At 39.4% G+C, this 20,829-nt stretch overlaps 1 protein-coding gene across 1 annotated transcript; it reads right to left on the reverse strand.

The window, feature by feature from the left end:
- Positions 1–5,260: 5,260 nt before the first annotated feature.
- Positions 5,261–20,746, reverse strand: LOC135476770 (SMC5-SMC6 complex localization factor protein 1-like). Its single transcript, XM_064756899.1, has 12 exons — positions 20,311–20,746; positions 18,046–18,177; positions 16,911–17,070; positions 15,078–15,225; positions 14,497–14,651; positions 13,848–13,963; positions 13,416–13,534; positions 12,594–12,665; positions 12,123–12,263; positions 8,918–9,034; positions 7,456–7,608; positions 5,261–6,829 (listed from the first exon to the last, which is right to left on the reverse strand). The coding sequence occupies exons 1-12, from the start codon at positions 20,445–20,447 to the stop codon at positions 6,297–6,299; spliced, it is 1,983 nt and encodes a 660-aa protein (XP_064612969.1). The 5' UTR covers positions 20,448–20,746; the 3' UTR covers positions 5,261–6,296.
- Positions 20,747–20,829: the final 83 nt, after the last annotated feature.

A 20,829-nucleotide genomic window follows, 5' to 3' on the forward strand; every position in this document is an offset into this window, starting at 1 on the left:
TTACATAGTTTCCAAAGCAATTGACCTATTCTTAAAATAAAAAAAAATCCCCCATAAATTAGCCCTCTGTAGTCCTGCCTTCAATTTTAAATTTTAAAAAAAATGTCGGTACTTACAATCAAGTAGTGCACCTCTCCCCAGTACATAAGTCTCAAATTGTGTCCTCCAAATTTTCACCAAACTGTTATTGCAAACATATGAACATATTTCAGAAGTTTCAGTGAAGAACATTTTTGTTTTGTACCTTCTTTGCACTCAGGAGCTTGGTTAGCATTTTAATATTCCTTAATGAAAGGAATGATATTATGCTGATTTGATTTAAACTTAACATACAGGATCAAATAATGTTCATCCCCTTATTATTATGCAAGTCACAGGCTGTCAGTGGTTAATTGAGCGCAACTCTTAATATTTATTTATTTGATTGGTGTTTTACACAGTACTCAAGAACATTTCACTTATACGACGGCGACCAGCATTATGGTGGGTGGAAACCGGGCAGAGCCCGGGGGAAGCCCACGGCCATACATGGGAAGGTCTTCCAGCAACCTGCGGAGGAAGCCAGAATGAGCTGGACTTGAACTCTCAGCGACCGCATTGGTGAGAGACTCCTGGGTCATTGCACTGCACTAGTGCGCTAACCAACTCAGCCACGAAGGGCCCAGCAACCCTTAATATGACACAGTGGGCATTTTCCTCCAACAGTCCTGTTATGAGGGAGAAGTGTACTCTTCCTGGTGTTAGCATCCTGTGATTTGATAAGATGTTTGGTCTGGTGTCTTTGACTTTTGGTCACCAGTGTTAAGTCTCAGTCCGGGCTTGAACCCCTTATCTACTGCTGAGTTATTTATTTATTTATGTGTTTATTTGAGGTTTTAAGCTGTACTCAATAATGTTTCACTTGTACGACAGCGGCCAGCATTATTGTGGGAGGAAAAGCCCGGCAGAAACTCTCAACCATCCACAGGTTGCTGGAAGACCTTCCCACGTACATCAGGAGAGGAAGGAAACAAGCATGAGCTGGACTTGAACTCACAGCGACCACATCTACTGTTTACGAGGCAGGCTGATATTTTATGCAAGGACAGGTGTGACACATGGGCACGCAGAGCTCACCGATTTCGCAGCGGTGAATGACATTTTTACATCGAAAATCCCATACCACAATAGGCTACCAATATGGTGGTGTGTCTGGCATCAATATACTACAATAGGGGAGGTTCGCGTTCGAACTCTTTGTCGCTGAAGGTGAAAACAGTCTTACTGCATCACTTGTCACAAATGTTAGGCAACCTTTCTTGACTTTGACTTAAAGATCATCTGTCCTACCTTGTTCAGAGGCACAAAGGGCACCTCTTTCCCCTTGGAACTTTTTAAGTTCTCAAAACATTCAGCTCATCAATTCCTCCATCGTTCGTCTGGTCTAAATAACTTCTTATACACCCCCTGCCAATAGGTGGAGCATATTATGTTATAGTGAATTTGTCCGTCTGTCCGTCCATATTCGTGTCTGGGCTATAACTTCAACTATTTTCAGTGTAGAGTTTTAATTTTTGGCCGATACACAGATGATGTGCTGTGACTCACTCTTGTCCATTTTCATGGTTGTCATGGCAACCAGATAGCCATTTTCCTTATATATACTATGTAAACAGATAGGATTTTGAGTCCTGGCTATAACTCCAACTGTTTTCTGCATAGAGTTTTAATTTTTGGTGGAAGCATACATAAAGTGATGATGATGTCTCACAACTCACATTTGTCCATTTGCACGGTCGCCATGGTTACCAGATTGTCATTTTCCAGATATATGCTATATAAATACATGATTTTGTGTCCAGGCTATAACTCCCAACTGTTTTCTTTGTAGAATTTTAATTTTTGGTGGATACATAGATACACAGGTGACGATGTGTCACAACTCACATTTGTCCATTTCTGCAGTTCATGATAACCAGATTGACATTTTCCTTACACGTCATCTATATGCTATATAAACAGAGATGATTTTGTGTCCCAACTGCATTTTCCACATAAAGCTTTCATTTTTGATGGACACATTTGCCCACTAGCGCAGTTGTCATGGTACCCACATACCTATCATCAACACCCATGAAGATTCCCCTTAGGGGTTATACTTAACACAGTGCTGCTGTATTCTTTTGTACATTTCAAGCAAATGCATTTGTTGGGATGTATGTTGTGTTCACCTGAACTCTTGTAAAACTTTACCTATGTACATGTTATAGTAAACATGATCAAAAATAGTCACCCAACATTTTTGACAGGTCACATGATACAGTAGGACTTCATTTTACATTAAGTGCTGAAACTGTTCGAACTCAAGACTCTGTTATTGTTTCTGGTTTTCTCCAGTTTCCATAGTTACACTAGATATTATCCATAAACTTGTTGTCATAAAGGTGAAATATTCTCGAGTACAAAGTGAAACCTGGAAAATATAAATATCCTGATATTTGGATGTTAAAAAAAACAAGAGACATCCTGCTTCTATTCATTTTGTCATTTAATTCTGAGGAGTAATTTGTCATAAAAGATCATAAAAACTACATGAGTGTTAACACTGCTGCAATACACTTACAGGTTATATATATATATATATATATGGTATCTAATATGTCTATATGGTATATGATAATGCATAAAAAAGCACAACACAAAAAGAATAAAACTCAATGGTGCCGGCACTCAACAGTCATCCGTGCGAAATTACAACTCATTCTGCTCTCTAAATCTTGAAGCCCTTAAACTGAACATATATGTAATCAGCGCTTACCTGGCGTATGGTAAAATTAATTCCATGTTTATAACGGTATTGTATAATACTCTAAATCCAACTGGTTTCATTTCAGTTAGAACATGACTAGGGTTATATGCACAAGGCATGTTAATTACAAACGTGGACCTGCCAAGTTGAACTATGTATCCATAATAGGGGAGTCTCCTGTTCAAACTCTGTACGCTAAAGGTTTACAATAATTCTACTGTATCATGTTACTATAACACTGGCGTCTGAAAAACATTTCACAAGAATAAAGAAGACCAATGATGGAGAAACTTCAGGAGATGAACGTTTGTGAACTAATCAACTTTCTAATAGACAGAGGTGTCCCTTAGTGCCTCTAAAAAATGATATGGCAGGTGATCAACACATTAATGTCTACAAAGGCTGCCTGACATTTTTCACAAGTCACATGATAAAGTCATGACAGTGGGACTGGTTTTTACCTATAATGGCAAAAGAGTTCAAACTTGAAACTCCCCGACTGAACTGATTTGGATCAAAGCATCCAGTGCTCAAACCGCAATCCTCTTATTCCACCATCTCTTGAATTAACGAGCCTTTCAACATTACACTCCAATAATACACTTTAACAATACACCTCAATAATACACCATCAAAGCTTCCATGTCGTATCAACAAAGCGGCTTGTCCCTGTACAAACCCAACACACCAAACATCAGGCCCCAGGGTCACGAGGCGTTCTTAGACTTGAAAATTTCAAACATTTACTTCGGCCTGTTCCTTTCTGTTATTCCAGCTGAAATTTGTTTTACGATTATTTACCCAGAATTTACACAGTCACGTGATGTTCTGACTTTGTTATGTAAGAAATAACAATTTTAAAGCGATTTGAAATTTTGACACATACACACACTAACTATAAGGGCAGATGAAGTAATAGATTCCCTTACAAACCAATGTCCACCTTTAATATGCACGTAAATGTACCGTAGGTATAATGACATTTCCTGGTACATACGTTTGTCATGTGATAAAATTCTGTAACAACAGAAGATATTTTGTTTAAAGGTTTCAGTAAAAAGATTCAATAGTTGAAGACATTTCAGCTTTGCCCTTCTATAAATTGTGAAATGATGTACATATATGTATACAAAAGTTATCATATACCGCTAACCATGTACACACAACATGTACATTTGCAACAATACAAAATATTTAAAAATATTAATAAATCTCTTCTTAACCCCTTCATGTCATGAGTCTGCCAAACTTCACACACTACAGCACCGTAACAAGGCAGATGCACAAGCAGCTGCAACTAAACTGTAAAATATGCTACACAGGTAAGTTTCACGTGAACTGATTTTGAGGAGAAAATCCCAAGCTGTTTGTGAACAACACATAATCAACTGGCATCTTTGTATATACTCCTAAAAAGCTTTCTATCCTGCAGGCCTTGAAAGATGAAGGCACCTGAAAACATACATGTATGACGTGTTCAACTTCTGCTTCTGATTTAACTTTTAAATTTTCTGCACACACCCAGATATGCTATTCTTGGAAAAAAAAAAAAAAAAAAAAAAAAACAAGAGACCAAAATCGAGGTTCTGAAAAGGATTATGAAATGACCAGGAGGCAATTCCACCTAATTTGGATTAAGAATTCAACCAGCAGCATTTACATGTACCTTCTACACATACGACTTTTGGAACAAACCCCAACCTGCCAAATACAACTCTTGACATGTCCAGTACAATCTTCAACCTGCCTGATACAACTCTTGACATGTCCGGTACAAACCCCAACCTGCCTAATACAACTCTTGACAGGTTCAGTACAATCCCCAACCTGCCTGATACAACTCGACAGGTTCAGTACAATTCACAGCCTGCCTGACACAGTACAACTCTTGACATGTCCAGTACAATCCCCAACCAGCCAAATACAGTACAACTCTCGACATGTCTAGTACACTCCCCCACCTGACTATGGTAAATGACCTTAAGTTTCGCCCATAGACTTGGAAAGTGTATCCCATGAATCATTGTGTTGATTGTGGCTCTTACTGGCTAGGCTCCGCGGGAGAGCATCGCTAGTGATCAGGGGATTATACGGGCACGTCCCGAATGTAAAAAACAAGGTCAGGCTTCACTGGGCAGTTAATCTATGTTCCTACCACCAAGAGTTCGTGTTTTCTTCAGTTTTAATCACGATGAATTCTAGTAACATATATGCTTGCTTCACAACAGGTGCACCTTAACTGTCTTAGGATCGCCATTTTATGATGAATGAGAAATCCGGAGAAAACTCCCTGGAGACTGAGCTTGTACCAAATGAGAACTGAAATTACACCCACAGTAATCATCCTCTGCTACAACCATTTAATATGGTTTTGACCTATGTGGCTTGATACCCAATTTGATCTGCAATAAAAACCCCAAAAAAAAAAAAAAAATTTCACAGAAATCCCGAAAAAAAACCAAATGGATGGCTACATGAATAAATAATTGCCCTGCTTTTCTTGTAATGCTGAAATTTCTACGGCAACCTGGTCATTTAAAGCACCTGCATTCACACCTATCCTACACTTAAATAAGCCTAAACCTGAACACTCATACAAAGTGTATATACCACTAGCACCAGAACAGCTGAAACTCTTCCTATCATCACAATGACGTTAAACCCCAAACACTCACTCGCTCCTATCATCACAGTAAGTGTACATCGCAAATAACTGCTGTATGATTAACTCTTCAACAAATATTATATCTTCACAAGTACTGGTACAAAAACAAATGAGGAATACCTTCATGATCATCACCACTGAGGGTATAGCTGTATGTAAATCTCTGTCAATCATACATTTGTTTCAAGTCTCAATATTAAACATGATCATATTTTTCTCTACAGATTCCTTAATTTCATCACTAAAAAACAACTTTCATCATGAACAAGCCTTTCATGAACTTATGACTTAGAACGCTCAGGACAATTAGGAAATTTCCACACTAGTAATTTCATCGGGAATCGTGTCCACACCAATAAATTCATCAGAAGTCATTTTCGACACAAATAACTTCATCAACAGCTCCATTATCAACTTAAAAGATTATTTTTGCCATGTATACATTTTCCCTGAACAACTTCAAGAATCTGTGAATAACACAGCCATTTTCTCCTTCAAACACTGGCATGACATGTGGAAAGTTTCTACAGCACTTCATCAGAACTGCGATCAGTTTGACTAACTTCACAAGTTTCAAACCATTAAAAATAAAAAGCTTTATCATTAACAAGCTCATCACAAATAACAAATCCAGAAGAAAAAAAAAAACTTCTGCATGGATGACCTTCTCAAGGTGACCTTCAATACAAACAAGTTGGCACACATGGCTTCAGGATAACTGTTTATTTCAAACAAATCATGAACAGCATCTTGCTCATCCAATAGAGATTTTTACCTAGCTATTTTAGCTAACAGACACAGCCAGATCCAGACAGTTTTAAGAAACTGCAGAAACAAACTGTCCTAAAACAGACACAGGCATATCCAAGCTCCAAGTTGCGGTTTCATCTCTCTGTAGTCCTTCTCTGCACAAATGTGTTTGATGTGCAATCTAAATCGTTCTAGATACAGTCTCAAATTCATGTACACATTCACGTCTTCTTCAAGCTGAGATAGAGCCTCCTTCAAGCCCTTCTCAGCCAGAAAACTTTCTGATTTTTTAACACTGTACTCAATGGAACTTGCTGACACAGACACCGGCTTCAGGGGCTTCTTTGGGGTATCATATCCCAGGAACACCTTTAGATCTCCCCTAATGTTCTCCTTGCTAAGTGAGCCATGCAGAGCAGCCTCTGTCAACCTGTTACAGGTGATGTACAGGCGTAGCTTATTCTGCACAATACAGATGTATCGGAGACAGTCCTCACGAGACACATGTAACCTGGACGGATGTTCCCCCAGGACAGCTGTGTACATCTCAGGGGTGGGAACCTCCGATCTCGGAGTGCTAAAACACTCCTGAGAAAATATGAAACTGTTCTGGGAGTCTTGGAAACCTGAAGTATCAAAGTACTATATTAATCTTACAGTAAGGATTAGATTTTACACTAATGAAAAGTTTAAGCAAAATTATATTCCTTTGAAATCTTTATCAATATTTAATCGAATTACTTGACTGTTGTCTTAAACAATTCTCAAGAAGTTTTCTGAAAGCAGACAGTTTCATAAGCAGAGGAAACCTTTGGCCAGTTACTTAACAAACATTCCCATTCAAAATGCACAGGTTTTTTTTTTTTTTTAACAGCTGAAAGACAAGTATTGTACTCTCAGTCTCAGTTCAAGTACTGTACGTCTCACAGCCTTGGAATAACTACCTTTGGACATTTTTATCACATTTGATATGCACCTTTGGCGACACAAATTTTATTTTGTGCTTTACGGGTGACCCAATACTGAAAAATCCACCTTTTTATTTTGTCCGATTTTCAGGTTTTTATGAATTTTCTGTTTTTCAAGGCTTTTTTGCTGGGACAGTCAATATTTATCATAAACTTGATGTTTTAAAGTTTTAATTCAACCTTGAAAAAAAAAAAGACTTATCCTGCCTGTAAAACAAGAACTTCAATTGGTGTGCCTTTTACTATCAATATGTATCAACAATGGCCACCAATAGCTCACTCACACTGTGACAGGTTCTGACTTGCGCGTCGCAGTTTCCACGGCGACCCAAACACCTCCAATCTGCCCACAGTCAGAACAGCTCTCATCTCTTCAGATTGACACAAAGACAGGGGCGTGTCCCCAGAAATTGTTTTGGCCTCCAGCAGTCTCTGACCTGTTAATAATCAAACAGAATCCTGTAATAACCAGCCACAAAACCAGTTTTGGCCTCCAGCAGTCTCTGACCTGTTAATAATCAAACAGAATCCTGTAATAACCAGCCACAAAAACCAGTTTTGGCCTCCAGCAGTCTCTGACCTGTTAATAATCAAACAGAATCCTGTAATAACCAGCCACAAAACCAGTTTTGGCCTCCAGCAGTCTCTGACCTGTTAATAATCAAACAGAATCCTGTAATAACCAGCCACAAAACCAGTTTTGGCCTTCAGCAGTCTCTGAGCTGTTAATAATCAAACAGAATCCTGTAATAACCAGCCACAAAACCAGTTTTGGCCTTCCACACATTTTAGTTGATTTCTTGTAAATCATTGTAAATCAGTTTAAAAGTGTAGAACCATAAAAATGTCGTTTCCAAACATAAATGTTCACCTAATTTTTTTTTTTTTTTTAATTTTCCTTCTGAAGGACTCTCCAAGATCCTATATCCAACATGGTTATGTACAGTGGACTCTCTCAACACCGACACCTTTATTAACTGACATCTTGTCAAAACTAACAACATTTCGTGGTCCGTTTTCTGCTGCATTTGGCAGTAATGTAAATTGCCTTCAGTAAACTGACTCTTGTTTATTCTAAACACCAACAGTGGTTTGTAGTACAAACATTTCCTGTGAGTGTTAATCTGTCTTGTTTAATCTGATGCTGCGTGTCGCAAGACGTCCGATGGAGTCCGAGTTTGGCTTCAACTCGCCTGCTCGCCAGGTGAATGAAGATCACTGGGAAGGGAGATAATCAGCTTATGTACACTTTTGCCTACTCCAGCAGGTGGTGATCTCCTGTCTTGATACTGTACCATATCTCCTGCAGAGATCAGAGTTTAGTCACTCTGTGAGTGAAAGAGGAGTTTGACACTGATTAGCTCAGTGACTGAATAAAAATGCCTCAAACAACAGTTGCCGTCACAATTTTCCCAGATGAGCTTTGCCATGTGGAAATGAACTTGGGTAATAAAGTTCTATTTTTTGTAAAGTATGCGTATGTACTCAAGTTAAGTACAGATCAGCTTCTTTCCATAGTTTGTTGCTATGCATCACTGTGCTCTTTAACAAGTTTAATTCAACGTCTATGTATTTACAATACATATGTTGTTGTTGTAGCTAATCGCCCATGTTTAACACACCGACATCGTCTTAACCAACATTTTTTTTTCGGTCCCGATTATGTTCGGTTCGGTATGAGAGTCGACTGTATATCTTCAAATGTATGATACTTTGCTCCTGAGTAACTCATTCTGCCATACTGACCTCCATACTGCATCAGAGTGTGGGCCACATCCAGTCTGTTGTAGATAACAGCTTCGTGAAGAGCGGTCACTCCCTCAATGTTTGCTGCCAACAAGTCCACTTTCTCTCCACTAGCACCTAAACAGCAGATCAATATCTCTAATTTATTTTAATATTTAGACACACTCAGAGCAATTGTACTTGGTTTGATTTTATCATTAGCACAGCTTGAGACCCCAGGTGCTAGACAGAGGATTTGCAGGAATAGAGTGTTTTTAGGGTTACTTAAAGCATCCCAGAACAAGAATTCATCAAGGACTTTAGATGTCTTGATTCAGAAGTCAAGATACCGCAAAAAAAATTCCCTCTTAACATTTTACTTAATTTCTAGACTGATCACTGAGGCCTTTTAAGACAAATGTAGCTTAAGCCATATATGTGTCCCCAGAAAAAAGCCACAAAACTTTTGTGTACTTCTGTATGTTAGGCCACGTCATATTTTCTGTATTCAGGAATAAAAACTAAGCCAGGTATTCATAGAAGTCGTCTGGACGAGCCTGTATTCAGTCCGTTAATTGAATAAAAAAACTCAATATCTTGTTATATTTATTCAATTTGTGTTGCTCTCTTTGGAAGCGGAGGGGTGTCTAAAATCAAACATGACACACAGTAAGCTTCTGTGATCTCTGTCAATCCTCACAAATAGATCTGACCTACTTGCGTGGTGTCGGATTGTTCTGTGTTTAACACATAGGATTGCGTGAGTGACTGAGCGCACGCTGTCGAACTCTCTCCTTCTGACGTTAGGTGGTGCTGATAAATTCAGCCCTTCCAAGGCAAGCACGCAGTTTACAATTTTGTCTCATGGCTTTGTTTTCCTAGTCTGAAGTTCGGTAAATGTCGTACAGCAGCAAAAATGAACTCTTCTAGGTCTGATCTGAATATTTAATAGCGACACTGATTCGCTATTAAAGTGTGCATATTATTTTTGTTCCAAGACAGAACATGGAGATGTGTACTTCACAGGACTTCATGTCATCGAGATCCAGCCTAATCGACATGAAACAAGTGACAAGTCATTGCCACTGATACATATAACGTAGCTCTAAGCAGGGTATTTTATCTCCATAAATACACGTATGTTGCCTCTCTAATTTACGATCATTATAGTTAATATACCATTGGGCAATTCACTATTTGAGGGTCTCTTCATTTTCTCAATAGCTGATTTTTACAGTAAATTTTATGCAACTTGTACCTCGGCCATTAATCTATGCCATACAGATTTGTTCTTTGCCATCATCTTGAACTGCTTTTATGCAATGAAATCTTCACGTTTTTTTTTTCTTTGACAAGTAAGGATAATATTTCAATGCAATTACACCATGCACAGAAAATTCATCTAGATGCACTATTAGTTTCTAGCAAAGCTTAGATGTAAGGTGTTGACGATATTAAAATAATTTAAACCTACATCATTTTTGACAAGTCCTTTAACAGACTGAAACTGACTGCCACATATTCCCTAGGCCATTAACTCATGATAATTATATCTTGATTCATGAGTGAAATATGGTTTGATTTATTTATTTGATTGATGTTTTACGCCGTACTCAAGAATAGAAATGTAGTTTGAAAGTGATATCAAGACTAACTGCACATGTACATTTGAGTTCCTGCCTGTCTAGAATGACACTCTTGGTTGTAAGCTTTCTGGGCTTGTCTTCACTCTTCACTGGACAGTTTTTGCCAGGCGGCCTTAAATATATGTAACAATATCTGCAATTTACGCTGATTATCAATTGGCAATACTATACAGGAGGTCAGTTTTAATTGAGTTCATATAGGCAGTAATAATTATTTTAATTGATGGATGGTAAAGTACAAAAATATTCAATTTTGGTACATGAAATGGTCAAAAAAAAAAAAAAACCCATCAATTTCTATCAAAAGAAAAACTCCTCCCGACAGTGGTGGTCTTTACATGATAAAATGACTTCTATGAACCCTTGCAAGTGTTTCAAAATATCCTTGTGGATTGTACCGCTGTACTGGTGGTAGTCTGGTATGTAATACCCACTGAGCTTGGATTGTACCACTGTACTGGTGGTAGTGTGGTATGTAATACCCACAGGGCTTGGATTGTACCGCTGATAGTGTGGTACGTAATACCCACTGAGCTTGGATTGTACCACTGTACTGGTGGTAGTGTGGTATGTAATACCCACAGAGCTTGGATTGTATCACTGTACTGGTGGTAGTGTGGTATGTAATACCCACAGGGCTTGGATTGTACCGCTGATAGTGTGGTATGTAATACCCACTGGGCTTAGATTGTACAGCTGTACTGGTGGTAGTGTGGCACGTAACACCCACTAGGCTTGGATTGTATCACTGTACTGGTGGTAGTGTGGTATGTAATACCCACTGGGCTTGGACTGTACTGCTGTACTGATGGTAGTGTGGTATGTAATACTCACTGGGCTTGGATTGTACTGCTGATAGTGTGGTACGTAATACCCAATGGCTTGGATTGTAGCGCTTTACTGCTGACTGATAGTGTGGTATGTAATACCCACTGGGCTTGGATTGTACCACTGTACTGGTGGTAGTGAGGCATGTAGTACCCACTGGGCTTGGATTGTACCGCTGTACCGGTGGCCGTGTGGTATGTAATACCCACTGGGCTTGGATTGTACCGCTGTACCGGTGGCCGTGTGGTATGTAATACCCACTGGGCTTGGATTGTACCGCTGTACCGGTGGCAGTGTGGTATGTAATACCCAATGGGCTTGGATTGTACCGGTGGTAGTGTGGTATGTAATATCCACTGGGCATGCATTGTACTGCTGTACTTGTGTTGGTGTGGTATGTAATACTCACAGGGCTTGGATTGTACCGCTGTACCGGTGGCAGTGTGGTATGTAATACCCAATGGGCTTGGATTGTACCGGTGGTAGTGTGGTATGTAATATCCACTGGGCATGCATTGTACTACTGTACTTGTGTTGGTGTGGTATGTAATACTCACAGGGCTTGGATTGTACCGCTGTACCGGTGGCAGTGTGGTATGTAATACCCAATGGGCTTGGATTGTACCGGTGGTAGTGTGGTATGTAATATCCACTGGGCATGCATTGTACTGCTGTACTTGTGTTGGTGTGGTATGTAATACCCACTTGGCTTGCACTGTACCGCTGTACTATGGTAGTGTCGTATGTAATACCTGAGATCTTGCTGAAGTAGCTGGAGATGGTGAGGGCAGGCTTGTACTTGAGGAGCTCCAGGACACAGTCCACGTGACCCTTACATGTGGCCTCGTGTAGAGGGGCCCAGCCAAAGTTGTCGCGAGCATTTACTTCTATACCTGAAACATGCAGCCATTTATGTCTTACCAATGTGTTCAGAAAATCTATTTTCAATGTGATACCAAGATTCTTTTTGTCTTCTTCACTTACATCTTCTACCTGAAACAAACCGATTTACCTGTTACTAAAGTCAATGACAAATATACAATTTTCCAGTACACCAGTCTTATAATTTTTTTCTATTAAGAAAAACTTAAACAAAAGTACTACACTCCACTGTTTATATACCATTATATGAAAAAAATATTATCCAGTAACTACCACCTGCTCATCATGAGAACTGGAAAATATTCTGACAAACAGAATGTCTACAACTTCAGAGAACCTACCTGAGGCAGAGAGAAGTTCTCGCACTCTAACTACATTGTTCCTCGCACAGGCTGTATGTAGAGGGGTTTCACCTATAAAACATTGGGAAATAAGTTTTTGTCTCCAGTCTGAAGAGGTAATGGTGTCCTAGACAGCAATTTTCAATAATAGAAGGCAAGTAGTTTAGTGAAGAGAGCAATTTAAGTTACTACCCTGTTGTTGGTTTGTTTATTCCACAGGTGTTTTAAGCTGTGCACAAGAATATTTCGTTTTTACAACAGCATGCGAGGAAGAAACCTGAGTAAGCTGTGAATGAAACCGAGCAGAGCCTGAAGGAAACCACACAGAAGAAGTGTTCACTTATATGATGCATGTCAGTTGTATGTGTGGAGAACACCAGAATTCCAGGACATGCACCTCATATTGCTCACACTGGAAGACAGGTGGACTCCTTACACCGCGCAAATGGCCCTACGACCGTCATCAACTGCTTGCCGTCACTAAGGCTCCACGAACAGTGAGAGCAGCCAATCCAGAAATTCCCTGCCCATGCTAGGATTGAACCCTTGCCACAAGTGTCCCTAATGCTTGAAAGGCAAGCAACTAACCACTAGACTATGACCCAATCCCCATTTCTGACCGACCCAATCCCCATTTGTGACTAACCCAATCAACACCTGAATTCCTCAAATATACAGATTCTACACCAACTGACAATTTCTTTTTTAATGAACACCGGTCTTACCTTGGCATTTCTAACCCAATCAACATCTGAATTCCTCAAATACACAGATTCTAAGCAAACTGACAATTTTTTCTTTTTACATCATTGCCGGTCTTACCTTTGGCATTCCTCCGGTTCAATTTGGACACAGCTCGCTTCATGGTACCAGGCATTTTGGAGGAGGTTCTAGAATCAGGGATTGACTTGTTGTTTGAAATGTTGGGCAGTTTGACAACACTACAACAGATAACCAGTATACATTTGGCCCACAAGCTTTTCATGGTTTTCATCTATCTCATTATTTCTGCTGATAGGCATGTTAAAGTTAATATGACAATATGTAGCAATATGGTTGTTGAAATTTAGTAGTTGATATATGTGCACTTCAGTAATCTTGTTTGGATCATCTGGAAACTTCTGAGAAAACAGGTAAAAAATCTTGGGTGAGTTGGTCTTTCTTACTCTGAGACAATTTGGTCAATTAAAATAACATAAGTAACTTTTACAAGTATGCGTTGTTTTTTTTTTTGTTTTTTTCACCAAACTTTACCTTCCACTGATTCTACGAACACTCAAAGTATGGTCTTCCTTCATGGCACAGTTCACGACCTTAGTTGGGGAGTCCTTCCCCACCAGAGTGGGTAGTAAGAACAGGTCACGAGAGACCTAAAAGCAAGACATCATTTATTACTTATTTGAGTGCTGTAGTGAAACGAAACTTTTTTCAACTCGCCAGATGGCGATCATTTTTATTCCTGGAGATACCACCCATTCCTGTGGTAAACCACTGACTTCTGGCAAATTATGAACCATCAATTCCTGTGGTAAACCACAGACTTCTGGCAAATTACTGATCAACTTTCCCACGTGCAGACACATGTCTGTACACCATAAACATGGCAGACAAAGTCTTCATTGAATGTCAGATTACGCGAACAGCAACACAAGTATGACAATGAGATACGTTGAAACCAAAATGGTCTAGGCATGAGAGAAAGACAAATGACAGAATAAATGACTTTCCATTCAAAAATGCATGTCTTAATTATTAATCCATTTAATTATTTGTTAAATGGATTTACCTAAGCCATCCTTATTGGGGTGAAGATATATGCAGGCTATGACAAGATATATACACGTTTCTGTTTTGAGGTACTACCTGACTGAAGACAGTAACATTTGTATCAGCAAAAACTCACGATATTTGAGAGGGTAATCTCTCCGTGCTCGGTCAAAAGGTGCCCTAGGATTAGAGAGTCATCCATAGCATCTGTTAAGAGGTGGCAAATCCCTAGTCCCAACCACGCCGGGCTGAGGACAGTTAGCACAAACTGTAACACATTCTCTGGCAGGTCTACAACAAGAATCAAGCCCAACCTGTAACACTCTGACTGACAGGATTACAAGAAAAATTGAGTATCACACTCTTGGGTAAATCTAACAGCCTAAAATAAATGGAACAAACTTTCTGGTCAAAAAAAAAAAAAAAAAAAAAAAAAAAAAAAAATTTAATGACATGATAATTTTAAAACTTTTGTGGACATGCTATAAAAATCACCTTGACAACAGTTAAATGTATCAACTAGGACTGACACTGGATCAACTAATAATGTTTCCTTGTTCTAATCTCTCAGTACTGAGTGCCAAGCAAGGCAGCAGCAAGTACTATACTTGAAGTTTTGTTTATGACACGGCCAGGGTTTGACACCAGGTAGCTCGACTTTGAGGCGGACACTTTAACCACTAGATCAACAAAGCAGCCCATCTCCTCAAGACTTACCACTCAATATCCTGGCTAACTCGTAGACAAGGTAAGAGACTCTCTCACCCTTCAGGATCTTTGTGGGCAGCCTTTCAGTTTGGTCAGCAATCCTCAGACAGCTGCCCAATAGGGACACAATGTTCAGCAACATTTTTGACACAACCATCTGCAAATATGGACAAAAAAGAGCTCACCTGTCAGGCCTCTAGGAGACACATGTATGAAAAACTATCTAAATACGTGAAATACTACAACATTTACCATAAGGAGGAGTCAAATACACAAAAGACATTAGGTAATTTCCAGGTAATTAACTTGCACACAGCCCATAAACTGTTATTGTGCTTAATGTGCATGCAGCCCTTAAACTGTTATTGTGCTTAATGTGCCCGCAGCCCTTAAACTGTTATTGTGCTTAATGTGCACGCAGCCCATAAACTGTTATTGTGCTTAATGTGCACACAGCCCATAAACTGTTATTGTGCTTAATGTGCACACAGCCCATAAACTGTTATTGTGCTTAATGTGCACGCAGCCCTTAAACTGTTATTGTGCTTAATGTGCATGCAGCCCATAAACTGTTATTGTGCTTAATGTGCACACAGCCCATAAACTGTTATTGTGCTTAATGTGCATGCAGCCCTTAAACTGTTATTGTGCTTAATGTGCACGCAGCCCATAAACTGTTATTGTGCTTAATGTGCACGCAGCCCATAAACTGTTATTGTGCTTAATGTGCACGCAGCCCATAAACTGTTATTGTGCTTAATGTGCACACAGCCCATAAACTGTTATTGTGCTTAATGTGCACGCAGCCCATAAACTGTTATTGTGCTTAATGTGCACGCAGCCCTTAAACTGTTATTGTGCTTAATGTGCACGCAGCCCTTAAACTGTTATTGTGCTTAATGTGCACGCAGCCCATAAACTGTTATTGTGCTTAATGTGCACGCAGCCCATAAACTGTTATTGTGCTTAATGTGCACGCAGCCCATAAACTGTTATTGTGCTTAATGTGCACACAGCCCATAAACTGTTATTGTGCTTAATGTGCATGCAGCCCTTAAACTGTTATTGTGCTTAATGTGCACGCAGCCCTTAAACTGTTATTGTGCTTAATGTGCACGCAGCCCAAAAACAACGGAGCATCCCCTTTATGTTATCGTACTTAACGTGCATGCAGCCCTTAAACAATGAAACATCCCATTCATGTTATCGTGCTTGACATGCACACAGCCCATAAACAATGGAACATCCCCTTCATGTTACTGTGCTTAACATGTACACAAAACCTGGATTTGATACATGCAGTACTTTACATAGTACATAAGTCAAACATTTAACTTGACACTCTTTAAACTGTTATTGGATTTATTTATTTATTTGATTGGTGTTTTACGTCGTACTCTAAAATATTTCACTTATACGACCGCGGCCAGCATTATGGTGGGAGGAAACCGCACAGAGCCCAGAGAAAACCCACGGCCAGCAGGTTGCTGACCTTCCCACATATGAACTGTTATTGGAAGGTAATGCTTCAGGTATGACATTAGTTCCACGGTATGGAATTGATATGGAATTCCTACCTCAAGCAGTTCGGGAGAAATCATGTTCATGAAGACTAACACACATCATCACAGACAAACACGTGTAAATCAAGTCTCACCTGGGGTTAAGATAGAAGACTCTTAATCCCAGGTCTCACCTGCTGCCATTTGTCATTGGGCGTAATTAGATGCATGTTGCTCGAAGTGAAAATATTGTTGGTGCTCAAGAAGACAGAACTTCTTAATTTATGCCATGAGCAATTTTTGGCAGGGAAAATGTCCAATATGGTAAACGTAAGGTTACCTGGTTATTGTCTGTCTTCCAGAGGTCCAGGCTGGCAGTGAGAAAGTCAAGTATCTCCTTACAGTGTTTGTGTATAGAGACCTGCTGAGGCCCAGGCCAGAATATACTCCCCACTATACTGCTCTTTATGTCCCTCAAGGTAGGATGGCTCTGGGCTTTACTGCAATACACAAGGCTTTCTATATCAATCTCCGACAGTAAATCATCGTGGAGGCATTATGACAAGTCACTCAACTATTTCAATAAAGTAACGATAATTTTTTAATTAATTACCTCATTTGTTTGTTTATTTGATTGGTGTTTTATGCTGTCCTGAAGAACATTTCATCTATATGATGGCGGTCAGCATTATGGTGGGAAGAAACTAGGCACAGCCCAGGGGAAACCCATGACCATCCACAAGTTGCTGACAGACCGTCACACGTTTATTTGACTGGCATCCATGGGTGGATTAAATCTGAAAGTAAACCTTCATCAGGAACCTAGCTGCCAATTAACCAGCTGTTAGCCTGCAACCTCACTGGTCAGGGTCTCATTGGCAGTGGTCAGAACAATGCTGTAAGCCACACTCACAAGATGTAATTGTTGAGACAACCCATCCCAATAGATTACTCACATAACATGCACTATTTCATGTGATAGTTGCATTCTGATTCAACAAATCTTATCACTGAAATTTCACTTATCGTATAAGTGAAATATTCTTGAGTACGGCGTAAAACACCAATCAAATAAATAAATCATCATCTGAATGCAGCTTACATAACAGACTGTCCTTTTTTCATCCACTTACAAGCTGATACTGAGAGAAGAGGCTTTAGCCAACTAAGAATGCACGGGCCCCTATGCCAATTTGTGAATATATCTTTCTCAAGGGAATACATTCCAAAGTATGACTTTCCCAAAGTATAATTCATAAAGCACACCATAGAGGCCATTCGTCCTCTTAACCCGTCTCCATTTTCACAGTATTGTTATGAAAGATGCCAGCTCTTGAGATGTAAATTTTTAATCATACACATTGGAGGACAGATTTGAAAGCTTGTCTAAATAGAGAACATAAATTCAAACTGGCTCAGAATAATGATAAATCTGGATTAAACCGAGCTGAGTTGGACGAATCCCGGAGAATTACCTGCTGCATAAATTGGCCATGTCTGACTCCAGCACAGCCACGATATATTGTAACAGCAGGCTAGAGTTTTGCCACAGCTGCTCGTCATTGGAAGTGTTTTCCATGTTATCATCAGGGCTGCACACAAGACGACTGTGAAAGGGTTGAAAACAAAATAATACATTATAACAGCAGGGAAGTTTTCCTGTAAATGCTCGCTGTCAGAAGTTTTTTTCCATGTGATCATGAGGGCTGTGCTCATGATGACTGTGAAGGGGTTGAAAACAAAGCAGTATGTGCATTTACATGTACTGTGACAACAAGGAGTTTTCCTGTAACTAATCATTGTGGATAGTGTTTTCCTGTAACTGATCATTGTGGATAGTGTTTTCCTGTAACTGATCATTGTGGATAGTGTTTTCCTGTAACTGATCATTGTGGGAAGTGATTTCCTATAACTAATCATTGTGGATAGTGTTTTCCTGTAACTGATCATTTGGGGGAAGTGATTTCCTGTAACTGATCATTGTGGATAGTGTTTTCCTGTAACTGATCATTGTGGATAGTGTTTTCCTGTAACTGATCATTTGGGGGAAGTGATTTCCTGTAACTGATCATTGTGGATAGTGTTTTCCTGTAACTGATCATTGTGGATAGTGTTTTCCTGTAACTGATCATTGTGGGAAGTGATTTCCTATAACTAATCATTGTGGATAGTGTTTTCCTGTAACTGATCATTTGGGGGAAGTGATTTCCTGTAACTGATCATTGTGGATAGTGTTTTCCTGTAACTGATCATTGTGGATAGTGTTTTCCTGTAACTGATCATTGTGGGAAGTGATTTCCTATAACTAATCATTGTGGATAGTGTTTTCCTGTAACTGATCATTTGGGGGAAGTGATTTCCTGTAACTGATCATTGTGGATAGTGTTTTCCTGTAACTGATCATTGTGGATAGTGTTTTCCTGTAACTGATCATTTGGGGGAAGTGATTTCCTGTAACTGATCATTGTGGATAGTGTTTTCCTGTAACTGATCATTGTGGATAGTGTTTTCCTGTAACTGATCATTGTGGGAATTGTTTTCAATGCTATTCTCAGCGCCGACGACTGTAAAGGGGTTGAAAACAAAATAAAATAGTTTGTAACAGGAACAGGGCCAAATACAGCTTTTTAACGTAGTAGTTCAGTTTGGGTTAAAATATTTTCAAATGCTGAGATTAGAAATCTCAGCCTAATGCCTTATATACCCACTTTTATTAATAAAATTAAATATAAATCTTTGTACAATCAGTGCCCATTATTATAGGGAATTTTTTCAAACATTTGAGTTAAATATATGAGCCAATATTCTTAATAAATTGGGCTTTGTTTTAGGGAGTGGTGTAATTTGGGAGCCTGTAAAGGGTATCAAAATGTTCTTATATCTGACCACAAGATGACTGTTGCCAATGGGAGATTCGAGGACAAGCTATACAGACAGTCCAAATGACAGTAGAATGTATCATTTTCTTCTGTGACGTTGCACTGCATGTGTACTTCATGTGTTTCATGAGCAAACGTACACCAATAATTTTGACGTAATAAAGGAAAGAACAAATGAGTTTACACCTTTGGACTGTGTTGATACAGGCGGAAAGGAGTTTTCTGAGTTTCCCATCGATGAAAATCAATTGCAACAGTCCCAAGACACAGTTTAAAACATCTTGTTTACAAGATCATCATCAGGGTTGACAAACTGATGGGAGAAATGGTTGACATACAGATGAGCAGACAGAGCCCTTTTCATGTCCCCTCACCCCCTTTCGAGGAGGAGGAGGAGAAATAAATGATGTCCTGACAACCTTCACTGATAAATGCGTCACTTCACATCTTAGGTATCTCTTCTGTTCGTGCCTTTGACATTTCGCACCCAGATGACACGACGTCAAAAAAGAACATTTTGTTCCAGGACATTCCCAATCTGAGCTCAGCAAGATGACGTCATAATACAGGTTTAGTCAACTTCCAACATTCCTACATCACGTAACAAGCTATCACGAAATGTATGACGTCACACAATGTAAGTTTGTGAAGGTCAATACCTAACACATCCAAAATAAACACATACAAATTAACAAAGTCATAATGTCAAAATATAAATAATAAACAGAACACTGCTTTGTAAACGCTGAATATCACAAATATTGCTCTCGTCAAAGGTGGAAATGTATGTTTATGGTATTCAACCTTCACTATGCAATATGCTCTGTAGACTGCTAACACACGGCTCAACTGGTCCCTCACCTGATGACAGAGTTAAGGAAGTGTCTCTGCTGACCCAGGGCATATTCCCTGTCCCTGCCAGGGTGGAGGGCCTGCAGGTATGTGGCTCTTATCGCCTCCTCATCGGGCTGGGGTGGATGGGTTCGTAACATCTCCATCAAGAAGTTGTAGGCTCTGTGAGCTTGGTGGGAGGTTGGAGAGTCCTGAATAGGAATTTACAACATATCAGCAGTAGTTTTTCAAATTACTTGTCAAGTACACCTTGTTGAACAAAATTAATGACAATTCTGGAGAAATTTTATGCTTAACAGTAGCTTTACCTGATATTTTCATGAACTAACACGACCAATCACTCTTCTGTATCCCAGTTCACACAGCAGAGTGATCAGTTGGTGATAAATTCCATGAATTTACAGGGTTTATACTCACATTAATTTGATACGTTCATGTTAGACAATCTCAATCAAAGCATGAGTATGAGACGAGCCTGGATACCCAATGAAAACCTTTGATGAGCATATAAAATTTTACCTGCCATTA

This window comes from Liolophura sinensis, chromosome 10, assembly GCF_032854445.1.
Source record: "Liolophura sinensis isolate JHLJ2023 chromosome 10, CUHK_Ljap_v2, whole genome shotgun sequence".
Lineage (NCBI taxonomy): Eukaryota > Metazoa > Mollusca > Polyplacophora > Chitonida > Chitonidae > Liolophura > Liolophura sinensis.